Consider the following 18,965-nt stretch of genomic DNA (forward strand, 5'->3'; position numbering starts at 1 on the left):
TCCCTGGGACTCTCCAGGCAAGAACACTGGAGTGGGTTGCCATTTCCTTCTCCAATGCATGAAAGTGAAAAGTGAAAGGGAAGTCGCTCGGTCGTGTACAACTCTTCACGACCGACCCCATGGACTGCAGCCTACCAGGCTCCTCCATCCATGGGATTTTCCAAGCAAGAGTACTGGAGTGGGGTGCCATCGCCTTCTCCAATATTTCTGACTGCTCCTGTGTTATTTCCCCCATTTGAGTGTGCTATCAAAGACTGAACTGCATGGCACAGGCCTTGCTGCAGATGTGTCTGCAGGGACAGATGACTTACCAGCATTCGAGGAAGGCAAGACATCCTATTTCCTGGAATTTGTATTACTGCAATCATGCCTCTCCTCCACTCAAGAAGCTGAGCGGCGGAGAGCCAAACTTAAATAACTCAATTATCTTTTATAGAAAAGTAAGGAAAATTCAAGTAAAACAACCGAAAGGAAGCAGCTTACATCTACACTGAAAAAAAAAAAAAAAGGATTATGTCGAGTAAGGCCTGAACAGGATCAAAGGCAAGCTGTCATTTCGTGCCAAACTGGGAACCACCTCAGGCTGTTTCCTGCCTTCAATCAGATGTTTGAGAAATACCTTAAGGATTAAATGAAGTTTACTACTGTTTGCTGAGGAAAGTAAATCACTTTTACCCAGTCCATTTTGTTTGTTAAAAAAAGTGTTTTGCTGAACAGTGTCTTGCTTCTGTGTGTCTCATGGATTTAAGTCAGTGTGTTCACATTTAGTCACATTTGGCTAAGTGGTAGACGAAAATAATATTTTTCCTTAAATAAAATGATGGCTGAAAAAATATTCTTCATAAATTGCTCATTGGTAAAACATATTCTAAAAGGCCATTAGGTTTTTTTTTTTTTTAAACTGATTTGTCCTTTAAGTCTTAGTTAATTGATTGGCTTTTATATCATAGGAAATACATTTAGCTTTTAGAAACAGTTTGTTAAAAAAAATACATTATCTTAGCCTGCACACGATGAGGTTTTGTCCCCTTCTCATTTGTTCAGTATTTTCCAAAAGGTCAACAGTTTAAAGAAAGCATTTTGTTTAAGCTTGCACTAAAAAATCTTTTCATGTTACAGCAGGCTTAAAAATTTTTTTATGTTTTCATGCAGTACACCTGATCTCTCCTTTAAAAGCAAGTGTATTTAGTCTAAGTTACATTCTTTTAAAAACAAGGCGAAGTGTGGCTAGGTGAAAGCACTCCTTCAGGAACCATAAAATTTGGTCAATCACACAAATGAAAATGTAGGCTGAACAAAGTATTCTCACTTTCATTCTTTAAATATGGGATATTTTCCATAATGTTGAAAACCATATTTAATGCTTGGAAGAGAGATAAGTTCAAGGTGATAAAAATATTAAATAGAATAACATACCTCTCAAGCTTCAACTTTTGACTGAATCAACTCTTGACTGAAAAGAAGGTATAAACATGAAACCCCTTCATTTTGGGCTCCCAAAGTCTAAAGTAAAATTAGAATATTTAATTTATCACAGATATTTACTACTCAATGCAATAATGCCCTAACAATTAAAAAAAAAATACTGCAATATTGTACATCTTTTCTGTATTTTACATCATTTTTCCCACAGCTATTGAAAATTCCAGCCTCAGTTTAAAACACAACCTACCTGACTGGTTGTAAGTTGTTAATAGTTCTGCTTCTTAGGAAAAGCACTATTGTGGCATTTGTTCACTTTAGCCAACAGCACAAGGGAAAAAAAAAATACACGTGGGAGCCTCAGTTGAGTTTTTGACAATGCTAAGGTACAAAAACAGAACAGACACAGTCGCTGAAAACACTCCTGCATTTGTCTCGAGACGCTGTGATCTCTGAGTTAGAAGCCAGCTGACCCTGTTCGGTTTCCTGGCCTCCGCTGGTTTTCCCTTCTATGGGAAATAAGACCCACGTGATCTGCCATAGTAGGTGCACTTGACCTTCCATGTTTCTCCCTAGTCTCTTCCCTGACTCTGGTGGAATTTTCCAGTTCACAGTAAGCTGCTTGCTTCTGATGGACAGGAGTTATATAATCAAAATACCACCGAAGCATTAAAATGGTTTCAGCATTTCTCAACAGGGATACCCCACAAGGTAACAGATCTCTTAATAGGTGAGAATAACCTCCTTGGAACACGACTTACTGATCATCTCAGGATTTCAGTGTCAGGCAGCTCTCAATAGACTGATGTATACTGAGGAAGGATTCTGAAGAGGTTTAGTGATACCTCGTTGCGAACAGATTTAGAAAACTCAAGGTACCATGCAGCCCTACAATCCTGCGATGCTGCACTGGGAACAAACAGGGAAACGAAGAGAGCAGAGCGCCCCTACAGTTCACAGTCTAATGAGTCTGGGGAGGAGTCATCTCCCCACCAAGTAGCAGAGGAACAAGACGAGCTCACAGACCTAATGATAAACTTGAAAGAACACCAAATTAATTCCTTGTCCGGGTTTCAGAGTGATGACAGACATCTACATTTATTAGGAACGCCTAGATCCATTGACTGTATTTGAAAGAACAAACCCCAAACAATTGAGCCTGAGGGCAAAACACGCAGGGACTAAATGCGTACTTTGTTTCTCTGGGTGTCAAGAAGTCACATTTTTCTCTTTGGCTCAATGAGCAAAACTTTATTCAAAATTACAGACAACAGTACTTGGTTCCTGTGTTTATAGAAATAGAATTGAAGTTTCTATGCATATATGGAATTTTGAGGAGATGAATACAATGCCACATTCCAAAGGACAAGAAGCTTGAAAGATAATTCAAAAGTTTCAATATACTGTTACTTTTCAACTTTGTACACCCCACAGAGTAAAAATCTAGGGCTCCATGATGCTGGAGAATCTAAGTCAATTTATTGAATTATTTACCTTGACATAGTCACTACAAAGCAGTGGGAAGCTTTTGAAGTTCCTCAATGACAGAACTCAATTCAAAATGAAATACTGTCTTTATAAAATGTAGACCAATAAGCTCAAATTCAGGAAGGTGCTCTAAGATAATTTGGCTGGGAACTAGATTATAAAAATTTCAGGTAACTGTTATGGGAATGTTTTTTCCATTAATCCACTTGAAAATCACTATGATTGATTGTAGTATTTCTATATTTTGGCTGAAAGATACAAACACCATGATCGAATGATCTGAACCTTTCTGAGTTCACTATTAACACACATTTTCAGTGCTATTATGCCAATTAACTCGTTATTTAAATACACTCTAACTTTCCAAAACATTTTAAGATATACTGGATCTTGTGACATGAAAATCCTTCTCCTCAAAATTTGTTTGATGAGTTTTCCCCTGGTTAAAATGTCAGCATCTTGAGAAGTATGAACTTGAGGGAGCGAGGCTGTCTGGATCTTGACATTCCTCAGCGTGTGTATTACAGCTCTTCAGAAAGACACTCTGTCCAGGCACAGCAGCTGTGTTGCTATGAATGACTGCTTGAATCCAGTTCATAGGGATGAATATTTTTTCTTGCTTTTCATTTACATTATTTCATATTGGGAATATTAGGGTTTAGGCTAATACATCCTTTAGTTTCTTAGCATGGCTCTTTAATTTGAGCTTTTGAACTTCAGATGAACTTGGGCTGAGGTTTTAAGTCTATAATGAAACCTGAAACCAAGCACGCTTCCCCTGGTTTCAGTCTAATTGTTGAAGTCTTCATAACTTCAGGGCGTAGGAAACGTGTGTCTGACACATTTTAGAAATTAGTGTTTTGTTTTCTTTTAAAGGCAAGTTCTGCTATGTGCACAATAACCGACACCTTGGACATCGCTCTTCTGCAGCTGCAGGACAGGAAATCCTCAAGGATCCTTTCTCAGGCCATTTGTTTTTTAATTTGTTCAGTCACTCGATCGTGTCCCACTCTTCGCAACTCCGTGGACGGCAGTGCACCAGGCTCCCCTGTCTTTCACTATGGGCCCTAGTTTTCCTTCTGTACCTTAGTCCTTAGTTTAGCAAGTTCCTCCTCTAAACTTTTAATGTGTTCCTCCAGTGTGGCCTTGTCTTGCTGGGCTTTCTGACTGGCTTGGCTTCGTGCTTCTTCAATTTTCCTTTCATACCACTTTTCCATCTGGGTGGAAACAGCCTCAAAGAAATACTGGGTGAGCTCCAGTGCTTGGGAGGTGTCGCGAACGTGAGGGGCGGTCTGCTCGCCGCCTGCTGCTGGAGGCGGTGGCTGCCCACCGGCAGTGCTGACTGCTGGCTGCTGGCCTCGGTGCCTCGTCTGCCCACTTTTCCCAGACTTTTTGGTCTGGGTGCCTCTGTCAACACAAGGCCCAGCCTGTGGATCGCATCTGGCTGCCTCTTTCAAGGGGAGCGAGGCTGTCTGGACCTTGACGTTCCTCAGTCGGGAGCCCATACAGTCCGAGGAAGACAGCTCCTGCTGCTGGAGTCTGTGGGTGGCGGTGGAGCTGAGGGCCTTTTCCTTGGGCCTGACCACCTGGGGGGAACTGTCCGAGGCTGCTACTGGGCCTGCAGTCACCACTGACTGATCCACACCTGGTTTTGGAAGAAAAACAAAAGTCAGAGTGAATCTGTGTTCATACAGTCACTTGGGCTGGCACTGAGAGTCTTGGGAATCCTGTAAGCCACCAACCTCTCCGTCACCACCTGCCTGTGCAGCTTCCCCCATCCTTTCCTTCCGCTTCTCCCTGGGTTATGATGCTGGCTTGTCAGGGCTTTCAGGGGTACTGTGTTAGACCCACTCATGGCATCTAAGCCAAAATGTTGCTGGCCTTTCCTTCAGTCTGTCTCAATCTACAAGACTTCCCAAGTGGCTGAGTGGTAAAGAATCTGCCTGCTGACGCAGGAGACACCAGTTCGATCTTGGGTCAGGAAGATCCCCTGAAGAAGGAAAAGGCAACCCACTCCAGTATTCTCGTCTGGGAAATCCCGTGGACAGAGGAGCCTGGTGGGCTAGAGTCCACGGGGTCACAGAGTCGGACACAACTAAGTGACTAAACAACAACACCAGTCTACATGAGAGGGCTCTGGGTACCACTTCCTGATAGTTCAGGACAATACATCTCACTGTATGTCCTAAAGCAGAGCTGGGCACTTACTGATGAGAGTAAGCACCCCCATGCTCTAATTTCTGGGCCTTTTCCACACCAGAGCCCCAGTTACAAGTTCCTTGACCCAATTTGGAGAGGTGGTCCTAATCCCCCTACCCAGAGCTCTATGACAAGTTCTGTAACTAGTCCCAGCATGAAAAACTTGCCCAGGGTTTTCCCCACCATTAAGGCACAAAGATACAGAAATGGTCCATGGTAATACGAAATACACAACACATCAAAATCCCCCATGAAGGTCTAATTACTAAGGCTGTGCATGTCCTCAAATAATCATCACTGAGTATAACCCCTGAGCTAACATAACGGTGCTCTGCTAAAAGCATCTCTTATCTAGCACCCGGAGCAGCTTTGATACATGATCTGTGGTTTAACGAGGCTGTACAGGAGATGTAAAGAGATGTGGGTTCAACATGGGTCGGGAGGATCCCCTGGAGGAAGGCACGGCAACCCACTCCAATATTCTTGCCTGGAGAATCCCCTGGACAGAGAAGCCTGGCAGGCTACAGTTCACAGGGTCAAAGAGTCAAACACAACCAAAGCAACTTAGCACCCACGCAGAGCTGGCCAAAGGTGGAAGGCTGATCAAGGACAAGAAAGGGAAAGAGGTGCAAGGGCGAGTGCCCTGCCAAACAGACAGGTCCCCTCCTCACCCTAATCTTTGGGTGTCCACTCTCACACTATCAGTGTTGCACTGCCATCACTGATCAGCGATTCTTTTATTCCTTCATTCAACAAATTTTTGAACACTTAAATAAGAGTACTTTATTATTAAATAGCAACAGCATGGTCCTGGCCCCTACAGAGTTCATGCTACAATCTGGAGTTTCAATCAGCCCTATCATACAGGCTGTCTTCAGATGTAAGAAGAGAACTCAACCTGGGGGTTTCGTCATCTTTGGACGGAGGGGCTCTCTCTGCATGCTGGTTACCTGTGGAGGACTCGCAAGTGGACGGTGTGGATTTAGTCCTGGAGGCCCTAGAATCTCCAGAAAGCTTCAGCTCCAGATTCTGAATCTTTAACATGCACCAGGTTTTTAATTCATCCACCAAGGACATCTAAAAAAATCCCACAAGTTAGTCCACAAATCATCAGGAGACTTTAATACACAGCTTATGAACTAAAGCCTCAAGAATGGACTTTTCAATTATGATATGCTATTATCTGGAGAAGTCCCAAAGTTGTGGGCTACCTGCCTCCCACAGGCCACACAGCCTTCTCTGTAGGCCCCCCAAAGCCTGGGATTCACCTAGCACCCAAGCCGATAGCTAAGTATTATCTTCATTAAGTGATTTAGAGGCATCATAAAAGCAAACACCCAAGTGGTGTAGTGGTAAAGAATATGCCTGCCAATGTAGGAAACACAAGAGACTCAGCCTCCATCCCTGGGTTGGGAAGGTCCCCTGGAGGAGGAAAAGGCAACCCGCTCCAGGATTCTTGCCTGGAAAATCCCATGGACAGAGGAGTTTGGCGGGCTAGTCCATGGGGTCGCAGAGTCAGACATGACCGAGGACACAGCACACACAGACACCTAAAGCATGTCTGGCTGCTTAGGGGCACGGACTCTCACACTCACAGGAACTCACTTCGTGTCTGCTGTCCTGGGTGTCCACACATTCTGAGGGCAGGAGCCAAGTTTTGTGCAACAACAGAGTCACAGCCCAGCAGAAGCGCAGTACACAGCACTGACCCTGGGCGGAGCCCGCCTTTTCCCCAGCACCTTCTATAAACTGCCCCGCCTCCGCCTCCTACCAGCATATTCAGCCACAAACAGGAATCGAACTCCAGGCTCTTTCCTACCTTCAGGTTATAAAAATGACACGCTCTGTCATGTAAACACTTCTAGAGGATCTGGGGATTTTCGGTGATAGGGCTGAGTCCCTTGCCTCGGGGAGAAGTGTGGACAGGACAGACAGATGCTGGTTTTCACCTGCCGCTTCTCTCCCTCGTGCTTCTCCGAGTCTGAGTGCTGCTGCAGGCGGTTCAGGCACTCCGTCCTCTCTGCTGAGAGCCGCTCCACCATCAGCTTGTCCAGAACCCGCATCTAGGATTCAACGGGCAAAGGGGACGTTGTGACTGAGATGATCTAAGGATGGGCCCTGACATCTTCACTCCTGGGACAAGTAAGGGGCCAGACAGAAGGCAAGCACATCCCACTCCTCACCCTATTCTTTCCGTGTGGCCCTCATGGAACTCTTTAAGTTTTCAGAATTCCTGAGTATGTTTCTGTGTAAGCCAATGCTGTTTTCTTTTTCTCATTTAAAATCCTGAGTGGGTCCAGAGACTATAAATACACAGTAAATATACAATTTGAGCCAATATATTCCTTGTCGGTAAAAGAAAATTTGTGTGGGCCTTTGAAAATTATTTCCAAGATTATTACAAGGAAAAACTGTTTCAAGGAGTATGGAGCTACCCCAATTCCTCTTTCTAAAAAATTTTTTTAAATTTATTTATTTTTAATTGAAGGATAATTGCTTTACAATATTGTGTTGGTTTCTACCAAACATCAACATGGATCAGCCAAAGGTTTACCCATGTCCCCTCCCACCTCCCTTCCCACCCCACTCCCCTAGGTCCAACTCGCCTTTTAAAAGTGTTTTTTTAACCCCCCTTCCCCTTTTTAAAAGTTAATGGCTGCCTGAGAAGAAATGAAAGCAGCTGAATAGTCAGTGCTTTCCTCCAGCATTCCCAGTGAACAGATCCTTCACTGAAAGTAGTCACAGCACCTGTGAGGAAGGGAGTGGGCAGAGCTCAAAGCAATCACTTCAGGGAGTGACAGCTTATGGTGAACAATGTCAGATTCGTGATTTCTGAAGATTTAGCTCCAGGACCAGGGACCAGGCTTGATCACTCAAGAGCTTTCGTGTAGCAGAGTTTTATTAAAGTATGAAAAGAATCAGAGAAAGCTTCTGACATAGACATCAGAAGGAGAACAGAGAATGGCCCCCTTGCTAGTGTTAGCAAGGGAGTTATTTACAATAAATCAAAAGAATATCTCAAGTTTGTGGAAATTTTACCAGACACACTCCCACAATTTACATTTTAGGATAACAGGATTAGAATTTAACAATAGAAAAGATCTTACCAGACCCATTCCCATAATATACATTCTAAAATATCAGGATTAGTCAGAAGGTTTTCAGGAAGGAGCAAACTGTCCACAAGCAGGATACATTGTTGTTATATAATCCCTGGTACAGAGTTTAAACTGAGTTGTGTAATCATCAGTTCCAGGCTTAAAGAAAAACAACGTTTTATGTGACTAAGACTAAGGAATGTAGAGGGAAAAAAAGATTTGTCTTCTCCTCCTCTTTGAGAATTCCAGACCCCTATCTCCTCCTCGAGAACCCCAGGCCCCTTTCTCCTTCTCGGGGACCTCAGACTTATCAACCTGCCTAGGAACTGACTCTCTCAGAAGGAGCAGTGACTGTCACCTTGCAATCATGTGCCCTTCTCTGCTCTTCCAATCCCTAAGCAGGACCCTGCCCGTGGGGCTCTAACACCCAGCAAGACAAACTCCCACTGCACGACAAGGTCCACAGAAGAGACTGGAGCCACTGTGAGTGGGAGCCAGACACGGAGGGCTTGGCAGCAGGCGCCTCTCCTGTTGGGGACATACTGACGTTCCACGCTCAGATGTTTGTAAATAAAAGAGCAGCAGCAGCTCTGGAGATGCGGTGCGCTCCTTCTGCTTGGGCTCCTCATCCCTCACAGCCTCCTGGGACCCGCTCTCCTCCTGTTTCCTAGAACCAGCCTGCTATCCCACCTCCCACCCCCTGCCTAGACTGGACAGTACCCAGGCTGACACACAGCTGTCTTCCTGGGGCATAGTTGATGGTCCAGGCACGTGCTCCTGACCCATGCTGCACTAGAGTCAGTCCCCTGAGACCCAGAATTAGGACTAAGGTTCTACACCCCAGTCTGTCACCTTCTTTGCACCAAACAGGTCCATGAGACATCTCAACATTCACCTAACGCATTCCCTTCTGTGCTTGGGGTAGCTAAAGTGAAGTTTTATTTACAAAACAGTTTAATCTATTATGGCCCAGATATTTTTTAAATGGGCTTTTTATGAAATGCAAATAACCCACAAACCTTAAAAATACTGTTGCACCAACAGACAGGGACATACAAATTACAGTCAAATGTCCTTAATTTGGCAAAAACTTAAAAAAAAAATTCAATGATAGCAAAGATTTGAAACAGAAACTCAGATCCTGCTTGTAGGATATAAATTGGTACAACCTTTCAATTAAGTAGCTTGCCAACACTTATCAAGAGCCTTAAACATATTCATAACTTTGGATCCCATTATCCTAATTCTAAGCATATAACCTCAGAAGCAATCAAGTTTCTGTACATAAATGTTCACAGCATTTATTTAGTAGAGTGAAAAATTATAAGCAACTTTAGTGTCTAACAAAAGGTATGGTTAAATAAATTAAGTGGTATTGATATGCTGGAATATTATGAAGCCAAGGATGTGAGAAAGTGCTCAAGAAACAAAATTAAGCGAAACGGCTTCCCTCGTGGCTCAGTCTCCTGCCAATGCAAGAGACACAGGTTTGATCCCTGGTCCAGGAGGATTGCAAAAGCTGTGGAGCAACTAGGCCTGCAAGCTGTAACTATTGAGCCAACGCCCTAGAGTCCGTGCTCCACAAGAGACGGTGTGACAATGAGAAGCCTGAGCGCTGAGCTAGAGAGAAGCCCCTGCTCGCTGCAACTGGAGAAAACCCCGAGCGGCCACGAAGGCCCAGCAAAAATAAATAAAATTATATTGAAAAAATTAAAATTAAGTGAAAAAAGCAGGATGTAAAATTATATTTCCTTGCATAGAAATTGAACATCACTATTAAAAAGCACACTATAACTTTACAGGTCTACCACCATTAAAAAACACACTCTAGCTCTTTTTACCAACTTAAAAAGTAAACTGCAAAAAAAGCACAGTACAGTTCCATTTTTTGTTTAAAAGTAAAAAATTAGTAAGGTTATATCTATAAAAGAAAAAAACCTACACAAAAATACATAGCAATGGGAGGATTTCTGGGCAGGGTCACCACAGTAATAGTTCTGCATGTGAGGTGTTTTCCCCAATGAACATGTGTTACTTTGTAAGCTTTTAAAAGCTTTTTTATATTTAAAAACCTATATCCATCACATATCTATTAATTACAAAGGGAAAACATACCTTTACAGTGGAGAGAGACAGTGGTCACCAGCTTAGCCAAGCAATCAAACTTAGCGTCAGTAATAATGAGACATCCTGACATGTCTCTTCTGATGTGATGTAATTTGAAGCTTTCACAATTAACTATGAAATATTCTTGCCAAAAATATTTAACCTGAACCTAAATAAGCATCTAGACTAATGGTTCTCAAACTTGTTTTTACCAGTATCACCTGGAGATTCTGTTAAAATACAGGTCGCTAAGACTCTGCCCCTGGAGTTTTATTTACAGTTAAATTCAGGAGATTTGGGAGGAGGCCCAAGAATTTGCATATTTTCCCCATCAAGTCCCCAGATGATGCTGATGCTGCTGGTCTGGGGACAACACTTCGAGGATTACTGCTCTAGACCTAACTTTCACTTCACAGACATACAGGGATAGAGGAACACAATTAAAAATAACCATGAAGAAACTGTCAGACAAATCCAGACTATAAAACGTTCTATTAAACAAATGGCGTGGACTCTGTTAAAAAGTTATTATGGGAAAAAACAAGAGCCACGAGAAGAAATCAGGGGCTGTTTTAGATGAAAAGAGACGACAGAGACCTAACATACAGTATACAAGCCAAAGTATTCACCGGATCCTAGGTTGGGATTAAAAACAAAAACCAGCCATAAAACACACATATTTTAGGAGAACTGAGAAAATCTGAATGTGGACTGCATATTACACAATTAGTGCTACTTTTCTCAGATGTGCAGATGGTATTGTGTAAGGAAGGACGAGATCCTCATTCTTAGTCCATGTATTCTGGAGTACTTAAAGGTAATGGGTCAGCAAACGGTTAAGCAGAAGAACCAGAAGTGTGTGCGAGAGACACAACGCAAACGTGGCGACACAGGAACCACTGGCTGAACCTAGGTGGAGGGTGCACAAAGATTCAATAAGCCATCATTTCAACTTTTCTGTACGTACGACCACTTTCAAAATAAAGTTGGAAAAATAAGAAATGATAAACATGATTATATTACCTTGGTGTACAATGGGAAAGGGGAGTCAAAGCACACAGACATAAAAGGACTGGAAGAAATAAACCCAAATATTAATAGTGCTTTTTCATCATCGTAGGTTCACAGGTGATTTATTTTCCTTTCCTAGTTTTCATATGTTTTAAAAATGCTCCATAATGGTATATATTATTTTATAATAGAAAGCAATTTAAACATGCTCTTAAAAATTTTTAAGTCAATGGCTTCCAAGAAATCACATAAAGTGATCACAATGGGCAGAAGACCTAAACAGACATTTCTGCAAAGAAGACACACAGGTGGCCAGGAGGCACACGATGGTCAACACGAGTAAAAATTAGAGAAATGCAAATCAAAACTACAATGAGGTATCACTTCACATCAGTCAGAATGGCCAACATCAAAAGTCTACAAACAATAAACACTGGAGAGGGTGTGGAGAAAAGGGAGTCCTCCTACACTGCTGATGGGAATGTGAACTGAAGTATCCACCATGGAGAACAGCATAGAGGTTCCTTACAAAACTAAAACTAGACCTATCATCAGGTCAGTCACCCCGTCATGTCTGACTCTTTGCAACCCCCTGGACAGCAGCATGCCAGGCTTCCCTTTCCATTGCCAACTCATGGAGCTTACTCAAACTCACGTCTATGGAGTCAGTGATGCCATCCAACCATCCCATCCTCTGTCATCCCCTTTTCCTCCCGCTTTCAATCTTTCCCAGCATCAGGGTCTTTCCTAATGAGTCAGTTCTTTGCATCAGGTGGCCAAAGTATTGGAGTTTCAGTTTCAGCATCAGCCCTTTCAGTGAATATTCAGGACTGATTTCCTTTAGGATGGACTGGTTGGATCTCCTTGCTGTCCAAGGGACTCTCAAGAGTCTTCTCCAACACCACAATTCAAAAGCATCAATTCTTTGGTGCCCAGCTTTCTTTATAGTCCAACTCTCACATTCATACATGACTAATAGAAAAACCATAGCTTTGACTAGACAGACCTTTGTTGGCAAAGTGCTTCTTAATATGCTACGTTGGTCATAACTTTTCTCCCAAGGAACAAGCGTCTTTTAATTTCATGGCTAAAGTCACCATCGGCAGTGATTTGGAGCCCCCCAAAATAAAGTCTGTCACTGTTTCCACCGTTTCTCTATCTATTTCCCATGAAGTGATGGGACCAGATGCCATGATCTTAGTTTTCTGTATGTTGAGTTTTAACCCAACTTTTTCACTCCCCTCTTTCACTTTCATTAAGAGGCTTTTTAGTTCTTCTTCACTTTCTGCTATAACGGTGGTGTCATCTGCATATCTGAGGTTATTGAAATTTCTCCTGGCAATCTTGAAAAATTGCCAGGAGATCTCCCATATGACCCAGCAATCCCACTCCTGGGCATATACCTGGAGAAAACCATAATTCCAAAAGATATGAGCACCCCAGAACACCCAGATATGTTCACTGCACCACTGTTTACAACAGCCAGGACATTAAAGCAACCTGAATGTCCATCAGCAGAGGAATGGATAAAGAAGATGCGGTGCACATAAACAATGAAATATTACTCAGCCATGAAAAAGCATGAAATTGTGCCATTTGCAGAGATGTGGATGGACCTAGAGACGGTCATGCAAAATGAGTCAGAAAAAGAAAAATATTCTCTATTTTACTGCATATATATGGAATCTAGAAAAACAGTACAGATGAACCTATTTGCAGGGCACGCATAGAGACACAGAGAACAAACATACGGATACCAAGGGAGGAAGAGGAGGTGGGATGAATTGAGATGGGCATTTACATATATATACACTACTATGTATGGAGAAGGAAATGGCAACCCACTCCAGTATTCTTGCTAGAGAGTGCCGTGGACAGAGGAGCCTAGTGTGCTACAATCCATGGGGTCACAAGAATTGGACACAACTGAGCAACTAAGCCTGCCTACCTACACTGCTACGTATAAAACAGATAACTAATGAGTGTAGCACAGGGAACTCTACTCTGTGGTGACCTAAATGAGAGGGAAATCCAAAACAGAGGGGATATATGTATATATATGGCTGAGTCACTTTGCTCTACAGCAAAAACCAACACAATATTGTAAAGCAACTATACTCCAATAATATTTTTTTTTTTTTTTAAAGAAAGAAATCACAATGGCTTTAAAGAAATCACAGGCCTCTTCTCTGACAGCCTGCCCGGCATGCTCAGGGTAGAGTTTGCAGGACAGAAAGGCGTGCTGAGGTCTCGAATTTCATTTCTGCCAGAACACTGCATCATGAGGAGAATGGCGACCACTTACTTGGTGCTGGGTCTTATTCTCCATGTGCCCCAGCTTCACGTTCATCTTATCCTGAACTGACACGAGCTCTGCTTTGATCTCCTCCACAGTTGCTTCCAGCTGATTCTCCAGCTTACTGATCAGGGGTTCACACCGACAGCCATTTATTGGCGCCTAAGAGGAAAGCCAGAAAGGAATCAATTCAACTCATTTATTCCTTGGTACCCATCCTGTGTTGGCCAGTACACCTGGGGGACACATGTGATGGAGGAGACTCACCCCTGTGGTAGCTCTGGACTATCTAACAAGCCAAGCCGATAGGGCTGGTAAATGCTAAGAAGATTCAGAGAGGGTAACATACAGTCTCAGTCCTCAGTTGGCTTTTTGTGTGTGTGTGCACTCCATGCAGCTTGCAAGATCTTAGTTCCCAGATAAGGGATCAAACCCAGGCCCCTGGCAGTGAAAGCAACAAGTCCTACCCACCAGACTGCCAAGGAACTCCTTCAAGCTGCTTTTATCCTTTCTCTGGTCTCAAGATTATCTGGTCACCTAAGGATGGTGCTGGAGAAAACTCTTGAGAGTCCCTTGGATTGTAAGGAGATCAAACCAGTCAATCCTAAAGGAAATGAACCCTGAATACTCATTGGAAGGACCGACGCTGAAGCTGAACCTCCAATACTTTGGCCACCTGATGCAAAGAGTCGATTCATTAGAAAAGATCCTGATGCTGGGAAAGATTGAAGGCAACGGAGAAGAGTGTAACAGAGGATGAGATGGTTGGATGGCATCACCGATTCAATGGACATGAACTTGGGCAAGCTCCCAGAGTCAGTCAGGGACAGGGAGGCCTGGTGTGCTGCAGTCATCAGGTCACAGAGTCAGACATGACTTAGCAACTGAACAAGGTGGGTGCAGAAAGCCTTGTAACATCCCTTGGCTCACCAGGCCTAAGCAGCAGGAGGGTACTGTACTATTTAGGTGGGGAGGGCCAGCTGGCTTATTATCAAAGCTCCTGCCTTCTGCAGTCACTGCCTACAGAGGATATTAGCCTCCAGCAACAGGGTTACACAGACTCTTTGCTTACAGCCCTTGGTCCTGTCCTGACAGGGCCCAGCAGGTACCTGCATCACTTTGCCGTCCTTGCCCCGGTACAGTGTGTAGAGCTGGTATGCTCTGAACTCATGCGGAGGGGGCGGGGGCGAGCAGCGATGCCTGGGCCTCTTTTTCGGGTGATTGTGAGCATGCACGTTCTTCTGCTGTCCGGGCTGCTGGTCTGCTGGAGGGGTGGGGTCAGAAAACGCTGACACCTGTGGGAGAGGAGGAGACCGCCGCCGTGAGCACGCGACATCTGCGAGCCTAACACCAGCCGGCGGCTCTCACCCGGCCCACCACTCTCTGGCAGCGTTCTACTCTAGGGACCACGTGCCAAGAGAGCTGTCACACGCTAACCTTGTGTCTGCAGCTGGCCAGGGCCAATTTCTGTGCTCTGGCTCCAAAGCAGCAAGCAAGCCAAGTGAAGTGGCTTTTTAACTGCTGGGCATGATGCTATTCCAGGGCCCTCCGCCAGCCCACCTCCCAGCCCTCTCGGCGGCTCTCACGTGCCTCCTGACCTTGGGTCTTGACTTTCTCTGTCTGCTGTCCTTTGCTCTGGGCTCCGGGGAGGCAGACAGGACATCTTCTCTGGTCTCTTCTTTCCTGGGTGCAGCCTGTTCACTGCTATGGGTGTCTCCTGCCGAGACACTTCCCTACAGAGGGGGGAGAAAAGACCCAGACACCTCCTCTACTGGACCCCTCAGCCTTATTCCATCATGGCATAACATTTCCCAGACTCCATCCACTTAAAGGACCCCTGGGAATCATTAAAAAATGACAAATTTCAGACACTGGGAGCACTGCTTGTGATTCTAACTGAACACCTGTGCTTTTCCTGGGGAGTTGAATATTTGTCTTTTTATTTATTAGGTGCCAAACTAGATATCATCTTGGGTCTCATTCTGTGTTTTAGAACTCCAGGAAGCTAGCACACATGAAACACTTCAGCATTACAGGTTTTTTTTATCTTTTACATTTCAACAAAAAGACAACCTCACTCATTCTTAGAACTTGGACCCTCACAATTCATAGAGGAGAATGAGAACCCTTTGAAATGAAGGGGAAAAAAAAAATCACCATTTCTGGTCCTTTTGAGAACGATTACAAGTTAACATGTATAATTCATACACAGGAATGTAATGAAAGTTACAATGCCTTAACCCTGGAAATTGATAAGATTCTCAAATGGACAGAAAAACAAGTACTTGGTATAAAATTTTATGTCCCCCAAATTGTCTCTAAATCCTAGTCGTCTTCCCTCTGGGGGAGCTGAAAGGCATGGTTTATTCCAGAGCTGCCAAGTACAGTTGTGCAAGCTGTTCACTGCACAAAGGCACAAAGCTGAGGGCATGAGTGAGGCAGAGGGAGCTGAAGTCCAACTCTGGCTCTTTTCACCGTAAGTGCCCTAGGCTGGGCTGATCTGTCCAGGAGGCATCTTTTCCTAATTTGCACAAGGAGCCATGTGGGCTAGCACTGCCTTGGTTTATTCCCTAAGAGGAAACAGAGACAGCAAGCTATGCCAGTGGTCCTCCAATTTTAGTCCAGATTGAAATCACCTGGAGAGCTTGCTCAACCACAGATTGCTGGGCCCCACCTCAGAGTTTCTTATCCAGTGGGTCTGGGGTGAGGCCCCCAAATTTGCATGTCTAACAAGGTTCCAGGTGACAAGCGGATCACATTTTGCAAACCACTGCTCTCCATGATGGAGGGTGTGCTGTCAGAAGCCGTGCTGTCCACGTGGCAGTGATGAGGCCACTGATACTCAGGGCTCACAAATACACGGGGTGTTGGAAAAGACCAGTGGCATGCGAGCCCGCAGCCTGAAATCTTGGGAGAGTGGAAGACAAGAGGCCAGAAGGAAAGACAAGCTCTGAAGGACCCAGCAGGAAGGAGAGACCGAGGCGGGCCCAGAGGAGGCAGGGAGACAGTTTCCCACACGCAGGCGGGCGGGAGGGCCGCCCCCCACCTTGCTTTGTGCCACCTCATCTCTCGGCACAGACTGAGCTCTCCTCTCTTCCTTGAGCCTCTCTCTCTTTTTCCTCAGGCTTCGCCCACGACTGAAGCGCAAGACCTGAAGGAGGCAAGAGGCATCGTTACAAACTACTGGTGTGCGCGGACCTGACAAGAGCCTCCAGCCGAGCCGGGGAGACCACATCAAACAAGTGCCTCTGGACCACCTGCTATGTCCCCTACACCTTGTGCTGGGTACTTAGGGTCCCAGAGATGCAAGTACATCATCCTGACCTTGAGGAGCTCACGGTCTACAATAACACTAACAGGCACGTGGTGCTGGGCCAGGGCCGCCATGCAGGTGTGAGCAGGCTGTGCGCTGCTCAGCTCCAGGGAGCACCACTCACATAGTCCAGGACAGGAACGGCGTCCCCTGGAGCTGTGCGACGCGGCAGCCCTATGCCAGCCACAGTCTGTCTTGGGATACAGGGCCTGATCTAGCCCATCAGACTTCCTTCTTGGCCGAATTGTATCCAAGTCATATTCAAATAGAACTTTCATTCAAATATAACTGAGACGCACCTGTGAGCCATGGTCCCAGCCACGGGGCTGAGTCTCTTCCCCCAGAAGAAGCCTTTGGAAAGCCCCTTCGAGTGCAGAAACATGGATGGGACACAAGCAAGTACATGTGGGGCCCTGCAGACTAAAGCCGAGCAGCAAGCTGGAGACCTTCCAGCAAGCTATTTGACCTTTCTGTGCTCTGGCTTCTGTAACATGAGAACAGGGAGCTGCTGGTATTAACCAAGGCAACGTAGGTAGCAGGCAGACCTGGTCCCTCGGCCACTGTCAGGCGTCTCCCACCTGCCGGGGGGCCTCAGAGTCACTTAGTCGGCAGAAAGGCTTCTAAGCGAACACAGAACACAGATCTTTGAGCTCCTGGAAACCTTCAGTCTCTGGCTCAGCCCCACGCCCTTCTCCTCCAGACTCCCTACTCCTAGTTCCAGGGTTCACTCCCTTTAAAAAACCAGAGGAGGTCCAGAAGTCGGAAGCACTTTCGCGGTCACACTCTTTCTGCAATAAAACAGTATTTTATTGTCTTATAGATAGACAAGCATTCTCTGAAATTCAGCCTAGTGATTTTCATCTCAAGGTCAGACTTTCTTCTTGTGTTCATTAAATTCAAGTGACACATAATAGGACCGAAAAACAAAAACAAAAACAAAAACACCCTCAACAGGTAGTGGGTACCACCTAAATGGAAAATACATGCCTGCAGCTGAACAGAATTTTTAAATTATATTCTCATCCCCTGAAAGCCAGCAGGTCTAAAAGTGTCCAAGGACCCCTGTGTCCATGAGGTTAAGATTACTTACATAATATTACAACAACATTGGCCTTTTTCATGCTCATTCTCTCATGAGTATACTGCGGTATTTGCCAGAAGCTACGTAAGTGATAATACAATAGACGGCATGCAGAAATAAAAGATGGCAGAATTCTGATCTAAGTAAAACAATAAGATGTGCAAAAAATGTTCAGAAATTCTACACTCCTCAATTTTTGTTTTGAAAAGTATTCTTTTGCAAAATGATGCTATTTGTTATTACAAAATGGATTTACTTTCAAATGATAAAGTATTTACTATTTCTCAACATTATTTTCAATTGGTAACTACTGATAGATATAAACTCACATACATAAAGTTCATGATGGGCCTCCATAACATTGAAGAAAAGTTAAAGGGTCTTTAGACAGAAAAGGTCTGAGAACCAGTGTCCTAAGCTAAATTTAGACTCAGTAGGAAGTCGAGTCAAATGAAAAGAAGCAACTAGTGCCCACTTAGAACAGGACAAAGCTCCAGAATCAGCCTAGAAGTCACTTTCCAAAGCATCAACCAAAAATGAGAAGTAACATTCAGTTCACCAAACACAAAATAATCAGAAAAATTCCCTCCACTGACCACATTATTAGCCAGTAACAACTCTGCATGGCTCACAGCCTTTCTCAGAGAACTATACCATCCACTCGGATCATCAGTCTTCTCCACCTCACAGAAATCAGGGAATATTAATCTTAAAGTCTCTGAAGGAAATACCCTCTTAGTACTGCTGTGAACCATCAAAATCCATGATCAACTAAGGTACTGGGACAAGGGAATTTTTCATTTCAGTTAAGACAAACACTGAGGCCATTTCTGTAACTACAGATCAACAAAATAGTTATGCATACAATTTTATGCATATTACAAACCTTTTACTGTGCATTGAAAAATAAGGGTTAGTACATACAATTATGTAAAAAAGAAAAGAAAAGAA

At 44.2% G+C, this 18,965-nt stretch overlaps 1 protein-coding gene across 4 annotated transcripts in view; it reads right to left on the reverse strand.

Annotated features, from left to right (window-relative positions):
• Positions 1 to 3,944: 3,944 nt before the first annotated feature.
• Positions 3,945 to 18,965, reverse strand: part of ANKRD6 (ankyrin repeat domain 6) — a 58,385-nt gene continuing 43,364 nt past the window's right edge. For 2 of the 4 annotated variants that reach the window (XM_068985222.1, XM_068985220.1), the window contains 7 exons: positions 16,667 to 16,771; positions 15,219 to 15,353; positions 14,730 to 14,915; positions 13,630 to 13,782; positions 7,059 to 7,172; positions 6,075 to 6,186; positions 3,945 to 4,555 (listed from right to left, as the gene is read on the reverse strand). In XM_068985222.1, coding sequence (XP_068841323.1) covers positions 3,978 to 4,555; positions 6,075 to 6,186; positions 7,059 to 7,172; positions 13,630 to 13,782; positions 14,730 to 14,915; positions 15,219 to 15,353; positions 16,667 to 16,771 — 1,383 coding nt within the window. In that variant the 3' untranslated portion in view covers positions 3,945 to 3,977. Of the gene's footprint in view, positions 4,556 to 6,059; positions 6,187 to 7,058; positions 7,173 to 13,629; positions 13,783 to 14,729; positions 14,916 to 15,218; positions 15,354 to 16,666; positions 16,772 to 18,965 lie in introns of all 4 variants that reach the window. The other 2 variants (XM_068985219.1, XM_068985221.1) reach the window with 2 other exon arrangements.

The sequence above is a fragment of the Capricornis sumatraensis genome, chromosome 13 (assembly GCF_032405125.1).
Source record: "Capricornis sumatraensis isolate serow.1 chromosome 13, serow.2, whole genome shotgun sequence".
In the NCBI taxonomy this organism is placed as follows: domain Eukaryota; kingdom Metazoa; phylum Chordata; class Mammalia; order Artiodactyla; family Bovidae; genus Capricornis; species Capricornis sumatraensis.